General features: G+C 54.1%; 7 protein-coding genes across 7 annotated transcripts; 5 read left to right on the forward strand and 2 right to left on the reverse strand.

Moving 5' to 3' along the window:
* Positions 1 to 69: 69 nt before the first annotated feature.
* J4E88_000908 (uncharacterized protein) lies at positions 70 to 915 on the forward strand (the record flags this gene model as incomplete). The annotated part of the gene is made up of 1 exon (XM_049394581.1): positions 70 to 915. One exon carries the CDS (start codon positions 70 to 72, stop codon positions 913 to 915), a length of 846 nt encoding a protein of 281 aa, XP_049260410.1.
* A 1,917-nt stretch (positions 916 to 2,832) lies between these two features.
* On the forward strand, positions 2,833 to 3,679 carry J4E88_000909 (uncharacterized protein; the record flags this gene model as incomplete). Its single annotated transcript, XM_049394582.1, has 4 exons — positions 2,833 to 2,889; positions 2,949 to 2,963; positions 3,071 to 3,484; positions 3,563 to 3,679. The coding sequence occupies 4 exons, from the start codon at positions 2,833 to 2,835 to the stop codon at positions 3,677 to 3,679; spliced, it is 603 nt and encodes a 200-aa protein (XP_049260411.1).
* A 1,167-nt stretch (positions 3,680 to 4,846) lies between these two features.
* Positions 4,847 to 5,989, reverse strand: J4E88_000910 (uncharacterized protein; the record flags this gene model as incomplete). The annotated part of the gene is made up of 1 exon (XM_049394583.1): positions 4,847 to 5,989. One exon carries the CDS (start codon positions 5,987 to 5,989, stop codon positions 4,847 to 4,849), a length of 1,143 nt encoding a protein of 380 aa, XP_049260412.1.
* Positions 5,990 to 9,403: 3,414 nt separating this feature from the next.
* On the forward strand, positions 9,404 to 9,886 carry J4E88_000911 (uncharacterized protein; the record flags this gene model as incomplete). The annotated part of the gene is made up of 1 exon (XM_049394584.1): positions 9,404 to 9,886. The coding sequence occupies one exon, from the start codon at positions 9,404 to 9,406 to the stop codon at positions 9,884 to 9,886; it is 483 nt and encodes a 160-aa protein (XP_049260413.1).
* Positions 9,887 to 13,991: 4,105 nt separating this feature from the next.
* On the reverse strand, positions 13,992 to 16,333 carry J4E88_000912 (uncharacterized protein; the record flags this gene model as incomplete). Its single annotated transcript, XM_049394585.1, has 2 exons — positions 13,992 to 15,946; positions 15,997 to 16,333. 2 exons carry the CDS (start codon positions 16,331 to 16,333, stop codon positions 13,992 to 13,994), a joined length of 2,292 nt encoding a protein of 763 aa, XP_049260414.1.
* Positions 16,334 to 16,915: 582 nt separating this feature from the next.
* J4E88_000913 (uncharacterized protein) lies at positions 16,916 to 18,424 on the forward strand (the record flags this gene model as incomplete). The annotated part of the gene is made up of 3 exons (XM_049394586.1): positions 16,916 to 17,244; positions 17,303 to 17,928; positions 17,985 to 18,424. The coding sequence occupies 3 exons, from the start codon at positions 16,916 to 16,918 to the stop codon at positions 18,422 to 18,424; spliced, it is 1,395 nt and encodes a 464-aa protein (XP_049260415.1).
* Positions 18,425 to 19,112: 688 nt separating this feature from the next.
* On the forward strand, positions 19,113 to 20,273 carry J4E88_000914 (uncharacterized protein; the record flags this gene model as incomplete). Its single annotated transcript, XM_049394587.1, is given in 2 exon segments — positions 19,113 to 19,117; positions 19,133 to 20,273. The coding sequence occupies 2 exon segments, from the start codon at positions 19,113 to 19,115 to the stop codon at positions 20,271 to 20,273; spliced, it is 1,146 nt and encodes a 381-aa protein (XP_049260416.1).
* Positions 20,274 to 20,658: the final 385 nt, after the last annotated feature.

Below are 20,658 nucleotides of genomic sequence, written 5' to 3' on the forward strand. Positions count from 1 at the left end.
TTGGACAAACCAGCCGGTACATACTACCTCTTCTTTCCTTGCATGTTCAGCACACTTCTCGCTGCAACCATGGCCGCACCTCTCGCCGCACCATCCGCAGTCATCAGCACAACAGCCCTCTTCTTCACAGGAGCTCTCGTAATGAGAGGCGCCGGATGCACGATCAACGACCTTTGGGACCGCAACCTCGATCCACACGTCGAACGCACACGATTACGTCCCATAGCAAGACGAGCAATCACACCCCAACAGGCTATTGTCTTCCTTGGGGGACAGCTCACGACCGGTTTAGCCGTTCTGCTCTCGCTCCCATTCGAATGTTTCTGGTACGCGACGCCGTCACTTGTTCTCGTTACGCTCTATCCTTTGGCGAAACGGGTAACATACTATCCTCAATTTGTCCTTGGTCTTACATTCTCTTGGGGTGCGATGATGGGCTTCCCTGCGCTGGGTGTCGACCTGTTGGCGAATCAAGCAGCGCTCACAGCGGCAGCTTGTCTTTACGCTAGTAACGTTGCGTGGACCGTTCTTTACGACATGATATACGCGCACATGGATATCAAAGATGATGTCAAGGCTGGTATCAAGAGCATTGCACTCAAGCATGAGAAGGAGACCAAGATGGTATTGTCGGGTCTGGCCGTTGTTCAGCTCGGCCTGTTATCCGCTACTGGAGTCGCAGCAGGCTTAGGACCGGTCTACTTCGTCGGCTCAGTCGGGGGAGCAGCGGTCACTCTAGGGACGATGATCCGACGAGTGAAGTTAAAAGAAGTCAAGAACTGTTGGTGGTGGTTCGTGAATGGTGCATGGTTTACTGGAGGTGCGATCAGTCTGGGTCTTGCTGGAGAGTATGTCGCACACCTTCTTGGTTGGTATGGCAATGTGGAAGAGGAGAAGAGTTCTATTGCTATTTGAGACTACATTGTCCATGGTGCAATGGGAAGATGTCTGTCTTGCAGAGGACAAGCCCAGGTAATTCAAAAGGTACACTTGTATATTGATGATATCATACAGATTTCCATACACCAATACTATCTACGGTGTACAACGTCGAGACTGTTGATGCGGCGATGCGTCTGAAGTGCTACATCAATTCCTGCGAATATTATCCTTCGTCGCCCTTGTTTCCACTTCACACAGGGCTCGAGACATACATATAACCAACCGTGTATTATACTGGACTTGTTTCGGTGTTGGTATTGCGAAGGCTATCGTTGGTAATCGAGTTCGTTGGGACTGATGATTCTGGACGTAAGCCTGGTGAAGTCGAGGTAGGGATGTGAGTCAAAGCGAAAGCTTGTACTGAAGCAGTGCTGTTTGGGTCTTGGAGCCCTTCCTCGAGTTCGTATGCTGATAATTTCATTAGTAACTGCGTAAAACATGCGCCAAACTCGCGAATCGAGGCCACATACGCTCAATAGATCGATTCATGAAACGTCGATACAGGACAAATCCGAGAGAGTCTCGATAATGTAGACCAAACAACGCAACAACGACACTAAAGATGGCGGCGACACCAAACAAGATCTCGAGCGCAGCATCGGCCGCGCCATTATTGAAGGCTGACATTCCCTTTCGATCTGTGGGTGTGGCAGCGGGTATGTGATTGACTAACTCGGCTGTAAACGATGAGAACAAATGGGCCTGGACAAAAGGTATTAAAATAGGCAGTGTGTTCTAACTTATTGAACCCAAAACTGTTTTGGTGAGACACCAGAGATCACTAATGATGTTAAGAAGAGAGGATCAGTGTGAAGACCATAAGGGCCAGCTTTGGAATTTTTGTGTATGCTTCCTGACTGCTTCCGCAAGCCAAGCATGTATGCCCCAATCGAGTATAGGCTCAGGACCGATCGGTTCCTTGTCATTGGTCACGGCGGCCTATGTACAAAAACCCACTGCGAGGAGGCTGAGCCAAGCAGCCTGCATTTCCAGATTGCGTATAGGCTCAGAGTCGGATGGTTCCTCGTCATTGGTGAAAACGACTTTATGTACTCCCAGTTGAGGCAGTGCAAAACAGCCTACGTAGACGGCCACCGATTATGCCCGGCGAGGCTGCTATCACCATGTCTATAGAACCCAGATCCACCTTGTATTTAGGTCAGCCATGTTAGTTCTTCCTTACATCTAGTGTAGAAGTCTCTGTTGAAAAGAGTTCAAGTATCGCCCAGGGAGTTTAGTACTTGATGTTGTTATAGTCTCGCAATTCCAGCTATTATAGAAGCCGATTGAGACATCAGACCGTCTTGACAGGCAGCGACTTTAGCAGTATTAATTCGGCAGACACAGCGACCATGATTACTTTCAAGGAGAATGTCATGTTAAGAGCGCAGAATAGTATTATAGAGTGATTTACATACCTACACATACATAGGCGGTGCAACGTCTGTTAAATCTTTGGATCCTTTTGACAATACTACCCAGGTAGTGACGCAGCCAAATTCAGGTACTTCGGAGGCCTTGGAGTCAACACGATCGCTTAGCTAGCATTTCAAGCATTCACCACCTCGGTAGTTCAGTTCATCGTAGACTGGATGTTTCTATGGTGCGAAATGATTCTGAAAAGTGGTAAAGTATTTGTTGGGGTCGTCACAGCAGAGAAGCGTCGCGATCTCCAGTCCAGGCGTCCCTGCCAAGCTCGGGGTTCTGCCACTTGGGCCCGCCCAGTGACAGCATAGCTCCCCAACTTCCACCTCCAGCTGCGCGCAACATCCCCGCAAGCTTCCGCTACATTTCCGTCTTACTCGCGAAGCCAATTGATCTTGTTCCACATATCTCTGAGCTACCCTTCAGCGTAGTTTGCGCGCACCAAGACACAACTGCGCCACTACAATGGCTTCGCGACTGGTGCTGGTCCTAGGCGACCTCTTCATACCAGACCGAGCTTCAGTATGTCACCACAGCGAATCTTCACGATGCTAGACCTCACAAACTTACAGGCTACATAGGACATACCGGCCAAGGTACGCTTCACCCCACCTCTACCACGCTCACCATCCGTCACCACCCACTACACCCGCACCCTGTCTCTCGTAGACCCACACGCGCATGCGCTTACACGACTCTATAGTTCAAAAAGCTCCTCGCACCCGGAAAGATCGGTCAGATTCTGTGTCTAGGAAACATAACCGACCGCGAAACGTACGAGTTCCTGCGCGCCATTGCACCTGATCTACAGATTGTAAAAGGCGACTTTGACGTGGAAGCGCCCAATCTCGCTTTATCGAAAGTCGTCACACATGGTAGTCTGCGCATAGGTTTTACACATGGCCACACCATCATACCACCCGGCGACGGCGACAGTTTGCTGATAGCGGCGCGGCAAATGGACGTCGATGTCTTGCTATGGGGCGGCACACACAAATTCGAGGCGTATGAGATGGAAGGCAAGTTCTTTGTCAACCCAGGGAGTGCGACAGGTGCTATGAGCACGGGGTGGTGGACAGAGGACGAGGATCCCACGCCGAGTTTTGTGTTGATGGATGTGAGTTTACCCAGGTGTTACACAAGCAACAGCAAGCCGCAGCAAGGTGGTGAGGATATCAGACTAACAGGAACCTAGGTCCAAGGCGACGTCCTCGTACTCTACGTCTACCAACTACGCAAAGACGGCGAAGGCAACGAGAACGTCGCAGTGGAGAAAGTCTCGTTCCGGAAAAACGGCGGCGGCGCATCATAGACTCAGGGTGTTACAAGCCAGCGGCTGTCGACGGCTCAAGGCCGGATGGGCGCATGAACAGAGCGGGTTGTGCAAACACCTAGCATGCTTTGTGCATGCGTTCACAACGAGGAATAGAAGCTGTACACAACATATACGCAATGACCATGGACCCCCTCCCCTCTTCTACTAGCAACCAGCGCCGATCCAGTTGGGCGTCGGACTTGATTCCGCTGTAGCACCGCCTATATACCAAGGATGTCGTGTAATAAACCCCATTCATGTACATGCTTTCCGTTATGGCTAGCCACACTTCATGGTTGTCCGCGCAGATCCCATAACGAAAAAAAGACCCGCAATCACGCATGCATGTCTTCCAGGCATATTCCGTGTTCTCCCTACATATGACCATACCATGCTGTTGTACAACCCCTGAGAAGCCAGAAGCCAGAAGCCATGCAAGCAGATGATGAGCACCCGAACCCACCGATTTCTTGCTCACCTGAGACTCATGTCATCATGTCGTCGTTGCCGCTGCCGCTGCTACTCCGCTTTTTCTTCCTCTTTTCACGTCGTGGCTTTACCCCACATTTTTGTATTCCCGTGGCATGTCACTTTCACTGTTCCGGTGAGGCTGTTTTAGAGGTTTTGTGTAGCGCTACACGGCGCCTTTTCAAGCTTTGCAGTCTGACACCCGAAGCCCGGGCCTGAATCTTGAGGCTGGCCGGTCGTGTTCGGGACGAGCGATGTGCTGGTGAGAGAGGGTTGCCGATGTCATCGTGCCGGTGTGGTGTGGTGCGGGCATGACGGTACCCGAAACCCCACGCAATCGGTACTGTGGAGCTGGTACATGAGACACTGAGACACTGAGATATTATGTTGTAGCGTGATCTATAGTGTCCCTGTCTGACAGCGTGACTTCCGCGGTATACTTTCGGAGGGTGGTATGTCCTGTCACGCCTACCCTGAATGTACAATAGCTTGTGATCTGATGTATTTCGATTACTAGTCCCATCTATAGGTAGCCTCTGGTATACCATCATGATGCAGCATATCACCGCACCGAAACTGACCTAGAGACATTCGCTCAATTCCCAGTGTACATCGAGTTTGATTCAACCATAATGTTGTATTATAGTCTTGCGTACAACTCCCTTCAACCCAGCATCCCCATCCCCACGCACCAGCTCAACCCTCCCTCTTCTTCAAGACCTCCATAACCGCCCTACCCACCTCCTCAAACAACCCCGGCATACAAGCAATCATACCCCAGTTCCTCTCTCCCGTAATCTTCCTTCCATTCGCAAAATCAATCTGTTCACCCTTGAAATCACTGATAACGCCGCCCGCTTCCTGGAAAAGAAGATGGCCACCGGCGTGATCCCAGATATACGTAAAGCGGTCTTTAGTCTTTGGGATGCGCACCATGACGTCCGCAGCTCCGAGGGTAAGAGCCACGTATTTCATCTGCTGAGACCAGAGAATGGTGCCTGGCCATTGTGCACCGAGAATAGTAGCAACGGCGTTGTGTTCAGGTTGGGAGAGAGAAGTTTTGCCTAGTGTTGCTTCGACAAAGTTTAGTTCCGAGGTTTTCTTTTGGGGAAGCGCAGTCCGGTCTACGTGGCGGGGTTCCCCCAATCCAGCGGAAAGGGAACTGTTCATGGAGCGGATAAAGGTACCTTGGCCCTTGACGGCAGAGAGAATGACGCCAAAGCCGTCTTTGTCGACTTGGTCCTCGTGGATGGCTGTTTGGCCCAGTTCCCCTTGGACAGGGAAGGCGAGGTTGGGACACGCAATGACACCGACTTGCTGTACGCCATCGACCAGCAAACACAGACAAACAGCGTACTGCTGGCCCTGCATAAACGTCGCTGTGCCATCCACGGGGTCCATGACCCATGTTCGGCCTCTTCTGGTGATTTCCCCTTTCCCACCCCTATCAATGAGCTCGAACATCTCTTCTTTACTTTTCGGGAAAGCCAGCTCCTCCTTCTGGACAGCGTTTCCGTCCCCCTTCTCGTTCTCGGAGCTGCCTGCATGAGTCTCGTCCTTTGCCTGTTGCACGAGCTGCCAGACGCGGTCAGCAAGTGTCTCGTTTTGACGCAATGCATCTGCGCTTTCCTCGCCCAGAAACGCGTCTGTTGGGTACACGGCACGCAGGGCGGATATGAGGAGGGCTTGAGCGGCGAAGTCCGCAATGGTCACGGGACTGTCATCTGCCTTTGTCTCCGCAGACACGTTGTTGGATAGGCTCCGGAGAACGGATTTGGTGAGCAATGACGCCCGGTGTACGGCTTGCAAGGCGAGGCGAAGCTCGGCGGAGTAGGCCATGACGGATATCGGGTGATTTTTGGTCGCGATTGCGTGATGGATGTTGTACTGTCGTTGTCTTTTGGTGAAGATTTCGCAGTATTAGTCTAAATGAGGTGATGAAACAGTTTTGGCAAGCTACTAGCAAGCGCATAGTAAGCGAGGCTAATGGAGCGCTCCAACGCGCATTGCGTTCGCAGTACCATGGCTACAAATATGAGGCTCGACGATGTCGCCAACGTCGACAGGCCAAAGAGAAGCCTGGAGTCTTCCCCAGGCGGCGCAACACATGCAAGAGTCATTCGTGGCTGAATGTGAACGGCACAAACGACGAGGCTCGAGTCATGCCGCTAGCTCGGTTCCGGTTGATTTGAGAGCACGGAAACCTGGCGGTCCGACCCAAACCTTGATGAAGCTCGTTTGTTCTAGCTCATATCTAGGCGAACTGTACCCCAAGATCATTGCTGTATTTTAGTTTATAGGCATGAGCTATCGTCTGTCTTAGAGTTAGACTACAGTTTGGAAATCACGAGTGCGGCGTCGCGCATCACCAGACACATGGAAACTTTGGTAGGTTTGACGGCGCCACTCCGACTCCTCCCGCAAAGGGAGACCCTTCCAGTACCAGCGACGGGCAACCGCCGGGAAACACACATCGTTGGGAAAAGCCCACTCGCGGTCGACCCGCCAACAAAACGGGCCGATGTCTCGGGAGAGTGCCAAACTCGGGAGATAACCACCAGGTTCAAGCGAGCAACGAGGCGAGGCTGCTCGTTATTGAATCTAGAGTCGGTTGGTGCTCCGTGCCGCGTTCACGATAGATTAATGGCGTTTGTCCTCGAGTTACACAGCGTGTATTCGCCTGCTGCTCGAGAGATGTTGCCTGCTACAAGGTGCAGGTCGCATCTCGCAAGGTCCTTCGAGTGGTCTGGGGTTCTGCATCCCGAAGGTCCCCATAGTGTTGCAGATGTTGGCAATGATGGGGGACAGGTACATAAGACGCACGAATATTGGACAAGCCGCGTCCTGCATCATCTTGCAGCTGGGGCGCGTAAACGATGCACAGCATAGTCATTGGGGAATCGAATGGTGCTATACTCTAGGATATATGAAGTCTGGATTCCTTCGATGCATTGCGTTGTGCTATCTCGTTGATCAAAGCTGCCTAGGGAGTGCATCGTCGATGCATACTTGTTGAGAATTATGTGCAACGCTGTATTGTTTATTGAGGCTGACAGCCGTTTCGAGGGCAAAGCGAAGCAGCGCATGGCCCGCTCCCTGGCAATGTCGCCATCTTTCGCAATCACAAAGTGCGTGCGGTTACTGTGGGGAAGGGCATCTTTCACGGGCCACATCTGTTTTTGGGTACCGCATTGGTCGCGCTGCTGTAATTGCACCCGTGATTGCAGTATCATGAATCGCGCGTCATGGTAAAGGAGGCACACTAGAGAAGATGAATTTCAAGGGACCTCGTTAACCGCGAGGATCTTGCGATAAGGCCAAACCGTTCCTGCAGAAAGCCTGTAAGTATCAAGGAGTTCGCTTGGTGGCTTGTCTAGGGCATGTCGTACAGGAACCTTGGAAAAAGCAGCGTGGGGGCTGTCTCTCTGGCAGGTCATGCAGGCTGCTCGTGTTGGAGCACGTCGGCCAAGTGACTTGCAGCTGAGGGCGGCACCGTCATTCGTCCGTCTGGACATGGACACTGTGAAGGCTGCAGCCACTTGCAGGACGTATGCTTTGGTAGGAGTGCGGTTGCCTGCACCGAGCGTCTTATCTCGCTTGGTGTGAGCTGGAGAAGCTGGAAGAGTGTTGCTCTGCACACTGCACAGATTGCGCAAGCCATGAGCAGTTAGACGAACAAGCGAACATGCGTTCCTACTACCGTTTGATACTCATTTCGCCTTCGCCGGCCCCCGATGGGGGCAGCAAGCCATGACCATGAGTCCAGGTCGGTCTGCTCCTGACTTTTTAGGGAAGAGGCGCTCAGCAAGAAGCGAAGCGTGTCCTCCAGGCGCCTGTCTGGGCAGCGGAATAGGCATAGAGCCGCGCGGAAATTGAAGAGGAGTTGTGTTGAGGAATTGTGAAAGGGCTCAGCAGGCGGCAGTTCTGAGGGTGGTGTGTCGTGCATAGTGTTGAAGATCGCCGCTGCAACCCGTAGCCGTACTCCCGTATGTGGAAGAGGGTGGTTTGCAGACAAAGATAACGTCTTGGATCAAGGCTGTTCGTGATTAGGCATGCGGGTGCAATAAGACACTTGGTCGGAACTAGCTGCATGGTCAAGACGAAGTGGGTGTGGGTTTCTGTCCGTCGCCACGAGGATCAATATGGTTCCTCAGCACTCCGTGTGCCAGATGGACGGCTTACGGAAGGCGGCTGGCTTAGAGGAAGAATTTGACTTGGTGCAGGGCTGAGCGTGAGACAAAAAGCTAGCGCGTGCAAATAATGGCTCTGCGGAGGCGTCTGTTATCACCGAAGATAGCGAAAAGCGGGCCTAACGCTGAGGCAGGCGATTCGGCTATTGGAGTGGATGGCAGCATGGGATTGGGAGAGGGATGGGAGAGGGACATGGGAGGGCGCTCATGACTGCTGAAACCGATAACTGGCCCGCCGCCATATGGCTGGAAGAGGAAGCCTCGTACCTAGATTTGCACGTCAGTCATCTGCGCGTCCGGCGCAGGGCCGGGCAGATGACTAGCGAGGGGATTCCGTCATGGAGCGACGTTTTCGCGTCGCGCTGCTATCACGCAACTCGGGCGGAGGTGGAGGGTGCCCAGGTGGTGTCACCAGATGGAGCGACTATCACTACGCAAGCCGGCTGCGACTGCCCCCGCGGCCGAAAATTCTACGCTCTCTGGCTGCAGCATCGAGCAGCGCCGTGAGGGCCGTCGTTCGCTGCAGGCAGGGCGTGAGAGCGAATAGCGACGGCAGCGGACGGGCATGCTGGCAGCACAGCACCGTGGTGGCCCAAGCAGCATGCAGCTGGCGAGGGATGGCACTGGACCTGTTCGCCGGAGGGCGCTAGGAGTGGAGCATGGGTGCGTGGTGCAGGTGGTGGTGCTGAGGGGTGCGGGCTTACAGCGCTTCGAAGAAATATTAGTATTGTGGAGAGGCGACAGGGGTGCGTCTCCCGTGGACCCTGCAACCCAAGCCTGCTAGGGTGGTCGGTGGTCAGCCGTGAAGTGCCTGAGCGCGACTTAAGTATATGGGGCTCATCCTCCCGCTGCTCCACACGGTCCTGCCGCTCACCAACTTAACTACCTCATGACTCCCACTTGAGACCTGTTCATATCCCAGTCGTCCCGCTTGAGTCCAACTACATTAACTACACTCACCCATCCAACACTCTACCCCGATATCATCTCGTCGGCGGCTATACCACCATCATCAACACTACTACCTCTACCACTACCACCAACACACCAACACACCACCGCAATGGCTTCCCAGATGGAGTGCTTCAACGACTTCTGCCTGTCCTGCGACCGCCAAATCGCTGAAAACGGCGTCTACTGCTCTCAATCGTGCCGCCTCGTCGACATGGAGCGGGCTGGCAGCACAGCACAAGCACCCTCGCAACTGTCATCGTCCGCGTCCTCCTCGTCCTCGTCCAACAACGGCTTCTACCTCGCCCCCGCAATCAACTTCTCCGCATACAAGGGAGCCTCGAGTTCACAAGTGCCACCAGCGAGCCCGTACCACTACTACCCAACCACAAATGGCAGCTACTTCGCACCACCAACCGCAACGAGGCCCTCCCCACAGCGCAGCCTGACGCCCTCATCGTCACGATCATCTCTAGCCTCGCAATCTTCCCAGTCCCAGTCCGGCATCTCGCAACAAGCGGCAACCCAACTCAACAGCTACATGCGCTCCTTTGACCAAACACGCGACGTCAAGAGGCGGTACACGCAGTACTAAACTTTCTAAGTCTGCTGCTTTTGGAGTTTGGTTTCACGACAATTACGACACCCGACTGAGACGTCTTGTCTTCCTCTCGGTTTCTCTCTGTTCTCTTGTATTTTGCATCAGTCTCGACCTAGGGTGGACGAGGCTGGCATGGGTCCACGGAGTACACCTGCATATCCACCACTGTTGCGCTGCGTTCTAGTTCTGTACCCTTTCCTTTGTTGTCATACGTGGACGCAGTGTACGATTAAAAGTATTTATATATCCCCTTGGTGTATAGGGGTCTTTGTTACGAGCATCTTGCCCCGGCGTGGGTGGGTGACTGGGGTCACTCTGCACATGCGATTGCATCACGGCCACTGTGGCCAGGACGGTTGGGAATTCCTCTCACTCGGCCGGCGTTGAATGTCGCGCCTGTTTTCCGCTCTAGCTATAGCGTAGTAGTAGCTGTCTCAAATGGACGCAACGGCCATGGGCATAGACTCATGGCGACAAGACACAAACTTTTTGCCTCTGCTCCACTTGCTCTCGGTGATACTCAGATGACAGCCTCGCGCAACCGCCTGTCCAACCCCATCCTGTCTCACTATCGACGCAGATCGCGCCAACCCCTCACCAACACGTGACGGGCTCCCTTTGGCACAGTGTTTGGCTCGAGATAAGCACAAGCCTCTCAGACGTGCACAGATGAGACACGGCCGGGCCCAGTGCTGCGTCTCTCTATATTCCCGTGGGGCTTTAGAGTTTGCATGTTGCGCAGTACGTGGTCAGAGTGGGAGGACGAGGCACGGCTGGCCTCTCCACCGGTATGCCTTTGACAGAATTTTCACAGACTTCAGGCATGATCCAGATGTCAGCCACACTCAACAACGTTCGCAGCAAGTGATCGCTGGTGGCGAGAAACACCGAGCAGACACACATGGACGCTGTTGAGAGGTCCACGGGTTCCAGCAGGCAGGAAGCACCCACTTGGTCGCAGCGCCCTTGCCTTGGGTAATGGGCAGAGGGCCTCCAGCACTTCAAACACCAACCTGCATGCCCACGGCCGCGTCCGGGGCGTGCCATTGGCGACTTGCGCTGCAGGTGGGCATGCTTCTGCTTGGCTTCTCCGCATTTCTGTGTGAACGGGCCGTAGCTTGCCATGGGTCTCTACCGGTGACAGGGCTCATCCCGCCAGTCGTTATGCGAGCTGCGCGCAGCAAAAAGCAACTTATCCCACGCTTCGTCATGCGGCATTTGCAAAGGTGAGGGGAAGTCACGATGGCGCAACGCGGCCAGCCATGCTCGCGATGCCTGTTTCGTCATCTCGTCGGTCGTCCAGGTCGCAGCGCGCATTTGTCACGGCAGCGCCCGACTGCCGCCTCATCGAAGAATTTTCCATCTGCTCAAGCAGCGCCTTGACGCTCTCACGGTCCTCTTCCGCCATGCCAGCTCATCCGGCTCCACTTCGCAAGCGAGCCCCAGGATTAGCTGTCAACACTTTGTGCAGCTTTGCCCTTTGACGTCCGTCCAGGCCATGGCGAGACAGCGGCATCCTGCTACTCGGACCATTAGGTCATCGCTGCGTGTGCGACATGCGACGCACACGGCTCGAACGACATGAACGCAGCCATCTCAGACTCACACCACTCACAGCTCACCTCGCTTACACTTAGGGCATGGTCAACTGTTCCGAGATCCGACGACTTCACAGAATCGATAACCGCCACGGGCCGCGTCAAACATTCCCAAGCACCTCATGCTCAGCCAAGGAACCGATGCTGGTCCATGTTTTGCGTCCATACAATGTGCTGGGTTCCCCTTCCGCTTGCGATGGCAGCTAAGGGTGCAGCCGCTACTGTAAAGTTAAGTTCGGGTCTCCAGGCATCCAGCCAAAAACCACGGGTTGACAAGGCTCGGAGACAGCGAACAACTCCCCGAGATACCTTCGGAGTTGCACAATACCATGTTGAGCCTCCTCGAGACCCCCTGAGCCTAGCCTCGCTACCAGTGTGTGACCAAAAGCAAAAAGGCTTCACCAAACATCAATGACTGGCTCTCATCGCCTACGTGCAGATTGCCCGCGATCTCCGAGGATCGTCGCGGAAAAGCGTGACGACGCACTTAATACGGCTTTCGCTTCCTATGAGACTTCGCTTAGAAGCTATTGAATGTATCTCGCTATTGCGCAAGCTCCGGCCAATGTTGGCAGTCGATCCAGACTGTTGTTGATCTCCAATAACCTGGGGAAAGCCTAATGTTTGGCTGAACAACGGGCGACCTTCAAGTCACAGACGCAGGAGTGACCTCCATCAACACTGCATCTGGACCCTAATCGCGCGATGCAAGGGACCGATCGCTGACATTCATCGCGCGCACCCTGACAATTCCAGAATTGACTCGCAACGAAATGCAGGCACGCACATGTTGCCCCGAAAGGCAGGCACGGGAATACGCATGCAATCTGTCAGTGTCAGGCGTCATCAATATTGTCAAGATCTGGCGGACATCAAATCCGACCTATCATACATTCTCGCTTATCGAGCTATCTCTGATCGGCGCATGTGCCGTTCAGGAACACTCAGATCCTTCACGTCCCTTCGGATCGTGCCAGATTGGGGATTCAATTTCAGTCATTCGGGCCATTATGCTTTCCCAGCAGTTCCTGGCCGCGAGGACAGCGTGGGTACGACGACAACTGACTCGGCATTGGGCTGGCATGAAGCGCACGATGGCGTCACGAGAAAATCCCAAATGGCCGTGAAGCGCACGCCGCGGACCTCGCGCTTGACTGATAAGATCGGGCGGCACGTAGCTCCATCCCCTGCGGGGTTTCTCGGTACGCGCCGACACGCATCAGATCTCGATACTTCAAGGTATCCCTTGTGATGTTGGGACAGTTGGCGAGAACCGCGAGCTAGAAGCTTTTGTTTGACACACATGAGGCTGCATTCCCAAGAGCTAATGCGTAGACTGGGTCGTAACGTCTTTCGTTGTTCTCCCTTTCTTCCCTGACACGCTGGACGTAACGGTGCGGCTGAAAGTACCGCCTCGACCCGCGTGGACGCAAGATCGAAGAGATCGCACGACACCATCACAATGTCGCACAATCCAATGCCTATCGCACATTCACCTGTCAGTCATACGCCAATTGATCTGCGCGGGATGTCAAACCAGACCAGGAGCGTTGTGCCGAGCCAGTCGATGCCACGGCACATGTACCCGCGACGAATCGTGACTTCTGCATGATGTGTTCGCAAAGTACAGAACAAGTGCCCAATCTCCGACGTGTCTCGACACAATGACGCTATGGGACGGATTTGCTGACATGTGCACAAACGAGCGGTAAGGGACTCCGCCCAATACCAGACCGTCGGGCAGCAGCCGCGGTGCCAACCGGACGCTTGACGATAGTGTCCTGGTGGAGTATGCATTGCCGTTCAACGATGATGCTGCCTCACTTAAAGTCAAATCGCAAAAACCTTGGAAGTAATTTTTGCTGCTAAAACCGCGTGGGATGGTAAGGCCCGACTCTATGGCGCTAATTGGAGATCCAAAGTGCAAGACATGCATGTACATGTGCCGACGCAAGCGCTGCGAAACACTTCATGGCATGAGACTCTGTGAAGAGTTTTCATGGCCAGCTGGGCCTTCTCGAATGTTGTTGCCAGGGGCAAGTCAGAGGTGTCAGAGATGTCAAATTCTGAGGGCCAGGCCCTGGAACCGGGAAACTTAGACTGGCAGATTGGAGGACACAAAACATATGTTGAACGTTTGAAGCTAAGACTCAAAGATTGGTGGCTCGAAATTGTAAGTTGTTGAACAAGATAAGAGCAGGGCATTGGTGCGGCCCTGGAAACGAAACACACCGAGTCTGGTCTGTATTGAACCCACTTGGCCAAAGGAAAAAACGAGATGCAATCGCCGTGCTTCCAACTCCAAAGAAAAACCTCCAGTCGACCATCGGAGGACGAGGTAATGACAGTTGGCAACGCCCCAAAAAAAAGATGAACCCACCCTAGGCTAGCAAAGAAGTAAGAAGAGACCTAGAGAGTATACCAAAACCCTCCATATCCAAAACACCAAACAGAATCCCCCAAGAAAGAAGCCGAAAAAGAAACACACGTCGCAAGACCATTCAAACACCCATCAACTTCTTCCTCTGCCTCTCAGCCCACTCTCTACTCGCGATGCGGCCTCTCTCTGCCGCTTCCGCTCGCGCTCGCTTAGCAGCTTCTTCCTTCTCGCGCCTCTCTCGCTCGCGGGCTTCTTTCTCCATGCGGTCGCGGTTGAAGACTTCTCGGCCCTTGACCTTTTGTTGTGCGGCGTCGACTGGCGTAACGATGGCCTTAGGGACGATAACACTGTTGCGGTTTGCTGAGGAAGTCGATGTGGAGCGGGATTGGGACAGCGGTTGCGAGAGAGACATGCTGCTGCGCTTGCTAGCCAGTGACGACGCACGTTGAGCTTGGGGCTGGGGCTGGAGCTGGGGCTGGAGCTGGGTCTGGGTTTGTGGTGCTTGTGGAGGCGCAATGGTAACGCCTGGTTGCTGTTGTCTGATGGGAACGGTCACTGGCTTGCGCACTGGTGCTTGTCGTGTCTTGAGAGCAGCTTCTTTCTTCGCTGCCTCCGCTTCTTCCATTCGCTTCAGACGCTCTTCCTTCTTAATCCTCAGCTTCTCAGCGACGGCGGAACCGGGGAGCTCGAAAGTCGCTTTTGTCAGTGCTTTCGTCGACTTTGCATGGGGAGCCATGCTGATGCTCACAGGACGCTGCTTAGGTGCCATGCTGATGCTAACGGGGCGCTGCTTTGGTGCTGGTTGTGCAGATGCTTCGGCTTCCCTCTTCAATCGCTCCTCCTTTTGCGCCTTGAGCTTCTCAGCGATTCTTTCGCCAGGGAGTTGGAACGCAGGCTTCGTCAAGGGCTTATCGGATTTCGGTGGAGGAGGCATGCTGATAGGTCGTGGTTTACGAACCACGCCCTCTGTCTCTCTCTTCTGCCGCTCCTCCTTTTGGGCCTTCAGTTTGGCGACCACATCGTTACTCGAAAGCTGGAAGGTGGCCTTTGTGGGTGCGCGGCCCTTTGCTGGTGCTGCAGGTGTGGGGAATGACATACTGATCGGTCGGCGTTTTGAGGCAAGGTAATCTACTGTATCCGTGGAATCTACTCTGACATCTTTGTTAGGCGCTGTGCGGACACTGGATGCGCGAGCCATCGAAGACTTCACTGGCTTCATGCTCTTAGGCGCAGCAACACTGGGTGTCCTCGATAGCTTGGTAGCAGGCGCAGGCACTGGCCCTTTTCCGAGCGCCTTCGACCGCATCGTCTGTGTGGAGGATGCTTTTGGAAACTCTGCCTTCTGAGGTGACATCACTTCATTGGCATGGTTGAAGCTGGTGACCGAGGTCACATTCTCCAGTGCCTCCTCAAGCGCGTCAATGGCTCCAAAAGACTCCTCCAGGCGCATTGGCGATTTCGAGGGGCTGCGCGACGCTCGTCGGCTGGACGTATGGCTCCTAAGTGGTGTCATGGCATCTTCGCTGGGCCTCTCGGCTACAAGTGTCTTGGGCTCTGGTTCTGAGCTCACTTCGACTAAGGGCGCAGGGACTTCAGTGTCAGCTTCAGGCACTTGATTCTCAGACGAATCCTCGGTCGCTGTTGCCTCGACGGGTTGCTCCTCCCCATGGGGCTCGTCGATCCGTGGCACTGACGTAGTATGCTCTGTCTGTACAGTATCGGCTTTCTCTTGAGGCGCTTCCTCTACCTCCGGTATGGGCTCATCTTGCGCTTCCTCTACAGGCTCTACCGTAGCTGGCGCTTCAACCTCCTGTATCGGTTCCTGTGGGTTACTCTCAACCTGCGCTTCTTCTGCGCCTGTTGTTGCATCTTCAGACGATGCCTCCTCGGGCGCATGTACTTCTGCGGTCGTTTCCACCTCCTCTGCAACTGGCGCTGGTTCTGGCTCTGACTCTTGTGATTGGGCACTGAGCGTCGCTTGTTTCGCTTCCTCCTCTTGCATGGCCAGTTGTCGGCGTGTCAATCGCGGCGCTGGAGTCACGGGTCGCTCGGTGATTGCGGGGGCTTCTGAGGCTCCTGTACACCATTAGTCCACGGTTGTTGGTCTGGAGCGGCTGCAAACTCACCATCGGAAGCGTCTTTGGAAACATCGTCGCCAGTTGGTTCGTTCGTGGGCGCTTCATCTGCGGCTTGCTCCTCTTCAGGTGCGGCTCCGGTCTGCTCCTCTTCGTCCTCCTCAGCCGCTTTGCCCTTCTTTCCCTTTTTCGCCCGGCCTTTGCCCTTCGCCTTCCTTCCTGGAGTCTTTGCGGGCGTCTTTGCGGGTGTTTTCGGAACTAGCTCCTCGTCATCGTAGCGGGTCTGCTTGGGCGACGCATTTGAGGAAATTTGATTCAAGGGTGCACGCTCGGTCGCGTCGGTCGCATCATCGTTGCCCTGTTGGGCGCGGGCGCGTGTGACACGCATCGAAATGTTCAAGGCGTCAGATAAATTGTGTCGTATAATCGTATCGAGCTGTCTATGCGCTGCTAAAATGCATTAATAGCGAATTGGTATCGTGTTGACGCTCGAGTGTTGATGCTGCACGAGAGTGGGCCCGATCATAACAAACATCCCTGCCGAGTAAAGTCCAGCCGTTTTCTCGCGAGCACGTGACGAGCGCATGTTCACCCGCCACGCGACCGAATCGCGGACCCGTGGCACCCCACGATTCAGCAACTCCCGGGTCCGCATCCGTGCGTGTAGAAGTGTCTTTTCGTTCCGTAAATTTATGGGCGGCCATCCATAGACCCCTTATTTGTCAATCGCATCTCCAAATTCCTTCCCAGTCTCTCATTACTATCAGTAACTAATTTTCTTTTTTCTGACGCGTCCTCGTCTCCTGAACACGAACAAGTAATCGCACATTGTCGCAATTGGCATAACGCAGCAACCGTTCGTGTCTATCAAAGCCACTTTCATCCATCGCGCGTCTCCGATCACCGGATGTTTGCAGCCCCGCGGTTGCGTCTCCTAGCCGTGAACAGCCGCCTTCAACCCCGCCCAAGCATGTCGTCACCTCGTGCGCGCGCTGGCTCCCGCCTTACACAGATCTCCAAGCATTTAGACTCGAAGCCCTTTCTCGAATTGAACACTCCCTTCTCCACTGAACGCACCGCCCGCATCGAAGACGAACAAGGCAATCGCATACCCCCCAAGAAGGCCGAAGAGTTCAAGCAGGAAGCCAAGAAGGAAATCAAGAAGGAAGTAGAGCAGGTCAAGAAGCTTGCGCCGGAACCACCCAAGAAGATGTCGAGCCAAGCACCACACCCTGCCCTGCTCATTCCTGGGCCCATTGAGTTTGACGATGCCGTACTTTCGTCTATGAGCCATTACAGGTAAGACTCCTTCGTCGCAATTACGGTTCATCCTGTTCGCAATTGCTAACCTCATTAGTGAATCGCACGTCGGCCAACCCTTTGTAAACACATTCAGCGAAGTCCTCGGAAACCTGCGCAAGCTGTTCCTGTCCAGCGACCCTGCCGCGCAACCCTTCGTCATCTCTGGCTCTGGCACACTCGGATGGGACCAGGTAGCGGCCAACTTGGTAGAGCCCGGCGATGAGGTGCTCGTCCTACACACTGGCTACTTTGCCGATTCGTTCGCCGACTGCTTCGAGACCTACGGTGTCAAGGCTACACAGCTCAAAGCGCCCATTGGCGACCGACCACAACTCGATGAGGTGGAGAAGGCACTGAAGGAGAAGGAGTACAAGATCCTGACCGTCACCCACGTCGACACATCGACTGGTGTGCTCAGCGAGATCAAGGCATTGAGCGAGCTTGTCCACAGGGTCAGTCCCGAGACATTGGTCGTCGTCGATGGTGTCTGCAGTGTTGGCTCCGAAGAGATCCGCTTCGACGAGTGGAAGCTCGATGCCGTCGTCACGGCTTCACAAAAGGGCATTGGCTGCCCAGCTGGTCTGAGCATCATGATGGTATCTGGCCGCGCGATTGAGAGGTTCAAGGCGAGGAAGACACGACCAACTTCTTACTTCGGCTCATGGAAGAACTGGTTGCCCAGTGAGTAACACTCAATTTCCCGTACAACCACAACAATGGTACTAACAAAACCGCAGTCATGCAAAACTACGAAGCCAAGAAGGCGTCCTACTTCGCTACACCCTCCCCACAACTCATCCACGCGCTCGATACTGCACTCAAGCAGATCCTCGCTCGACCCGTCGAAGACTACTGGGCTGCACACAAGACCGCGTCGCAAAAGGTCAAGAAGGCTGTTGCTGATCTCGGTCTCAAGCAGCTTGCTTCCAAGCCTGAGAACCAGGCCACTGGTATGACCGCCATCTACCTACCCGAAGGTATGACACCTCCGGACGTTCTACCCAACCTCATGAAGAAGGGTGTCATCTTCGCTGGTGGTCTGCACAAGGAGATCGCAACCAAGTACATTCGCTTCGGACACATGGGCGTCAGTGTCACAGACCCGAACCGACCGGATATCACCAAGGCGATTGAGAGCCTGAAGGAGGGTCTGGCGGAGGCTGGCTACAAAGCATAGCCGGTGAGTCTTACAACCCTACGAAGGAAGTGATCTAGTATACCATGTACCGAACTACCCGTTCGAAACAAACTTTCGCATACTACTACTATCTGTACATAAAACGGAAATTCAAAAATAGAACACAAAATTCACTACCAGGCCGCTGGTGCAGCGTGATGATGAGTACAGTGGCTATGCCGAATCCTTTGCACACTCCAAAACCGGCACCTCTCCACCAACGACGGCAGCAACACAGACTCCACTGTACATGCCCGAGGCAAATATCGATCGCTAACTCACTGAGATCAACCAAACTAGCCTGCACAAGGCTAAGTTGCCAAGATTGCCCAGGAACAGCAACCTATGACATGAACTGCCGGCCCGTTGCCACCGAATGAAATCATCGAATTCTCTCCACACCACCACGCCTCTAACAATCCAAGATGCGGCAAGTGGGTCTGGCAAGGCTGTGTTCCTGGTGATGTATTGCCGATGATGAATGGGCTTTTGGGAATAATGTACTTAATTCCCCCGATGCAGCGGCGTGTCTTCGGAGGCCTCAAATTGCTGTGAAGCCATTGCGCATCGTTGCCATTTTTCTCTGGCATTGTTATCCTTTCAATCTTTAGCTCTATCTCGTAGCTAGCAGCATTGCCCAGAAACACAGCCGTGGCTGTGGTGAGGACTGAAGTTCTTCTCTTTCGTGATGACGTCTACATCACGAAGCCTACAACACACTTGGGACACAGCATGGGCGACCGCACCACCTCAAGCATGCGCTACACTACGCAATCTCAACGGCGCCGTCGCATGGGGCGAGACATGTGTCTTCCCTGAAGAAGACGAGGACCCGATACCCTTCAGCATAAACACCGCTTGCATGCCCTGGGTAACATCGAATATATACCCATCGCCATCCGCATTCTACTCGCCCGCTACCGCATGCCCAGCTTCCTGGACGGCCGTTGCTACGCAAACCGACGCGAATGGAGAGGGCAGTGACAACAGGTGGATAGACGGAGAGATTGGGTTGCAGTGTTGCCCCAATGGGTTTCAGGCAGATGGAAGAGATGGATGTCGACCGGGCGGCAGTGGCAACTTCCCAGTTGTTGAATGTGGAGAAGCGGACGCGGAAGAGAATGAATTGAGGACATATGCTGGAGGATCGTGGCCGGCAAGTGCGACGCCGAGTATCACTGCGTTGCACTTGAGGTATCAGCCCAGTGACGCCGGTAGCGTGAACCCGACTGCTTCGAACACAGCGACTGGCGCATCCGCAAGTAGCAGTGGTGGAAGCCAAGGAGGAGGAGGAAGTGGTGGTGACAGCAACGGCAGTGGGAATGGCATCTCAACAGGTGCCATAGCAGCGATAGCCACCGTCGTCCCACTCGTCATGATCCTCGGAGCCTTAGCCCTATTCCTCCTCTGGCGTCGACGAAAGAAGAACAGAAAAGCAGCCCTCGCATCAAAGCACATGGGAGACGAGAAATACGACGACCCAACAAGGCCCATCGACGACAACGCAAACCACTCTCCATCCGCTTACCACGCCATACCCAAAGACACAACCACAACCGCAGCGCACTACGCCAACCCATCACAAAACCCACATGAGACCCCCGAATGGAACGTCGAGATGGATGCTACAGAAGCTGAGCGTCAGAAACTGGCTAGTACTGCACCGGCATATGGAGGTTCTAGCGTAGGACTGAGTAGTCCGGGGGATGGAGAAGGAGCGACGGAACTTGCGGGGTTGGCGAGGGTGCCGAGGAAACCTATTGCGCCGGTGGAAATTGATGGCAATGCTGTTGTACCCGAGGTGGGTGATGCGTATATTCCGTATAGGCCTGGGAGGGAAGGGAGCTAGGATGTTTGATACCCTGATATTTGATTTGTTACCATCACTTCGTTGTTAGTTTGGTTTTTGATGGCAAGGCTGCGACGCTGCGATGCGTGACGCGTGACGTGTGATGGCTTTCCAGATCTGCCTTGGCTTTGTGGCGGGTACCTAGGTATGCCTCCGAGTGCGCCCTGACTAAGCAGGCTGTGTATAGAGCTCTTTTACACTCATGCCTTGAATTTCCTTCTGAACACCGGTTCTTGTGGATACTGAGGGTGAAGTTTGAGGGATTTATGCATCTCTAGGCTGCGTTGGCCTCTCCACACCCAATTGACCTCCAAGGCTGAACTCTGCAAGGAGGCTGACTTCGGCACGCTGGAGGCTCTCTGCCTGAGGCTGAGACGTATGTTTC

This window comes from Alternaria novae-zelandiae (assembly GCF_023758075.1).
Source record: "Alternaria novae-zelandiae strain BMP 2774 chromosome Unknown scaffold_1, whole genome shotgun sequence".
NCBI classification, from domain to species: domain Eukaryota; kingdom Fungi; phylum Ascomycota; class Dothideomycetes; order Pleosporales; family Pleosporaceae; genus Alternaria; species Alternaria novae-zelandiae.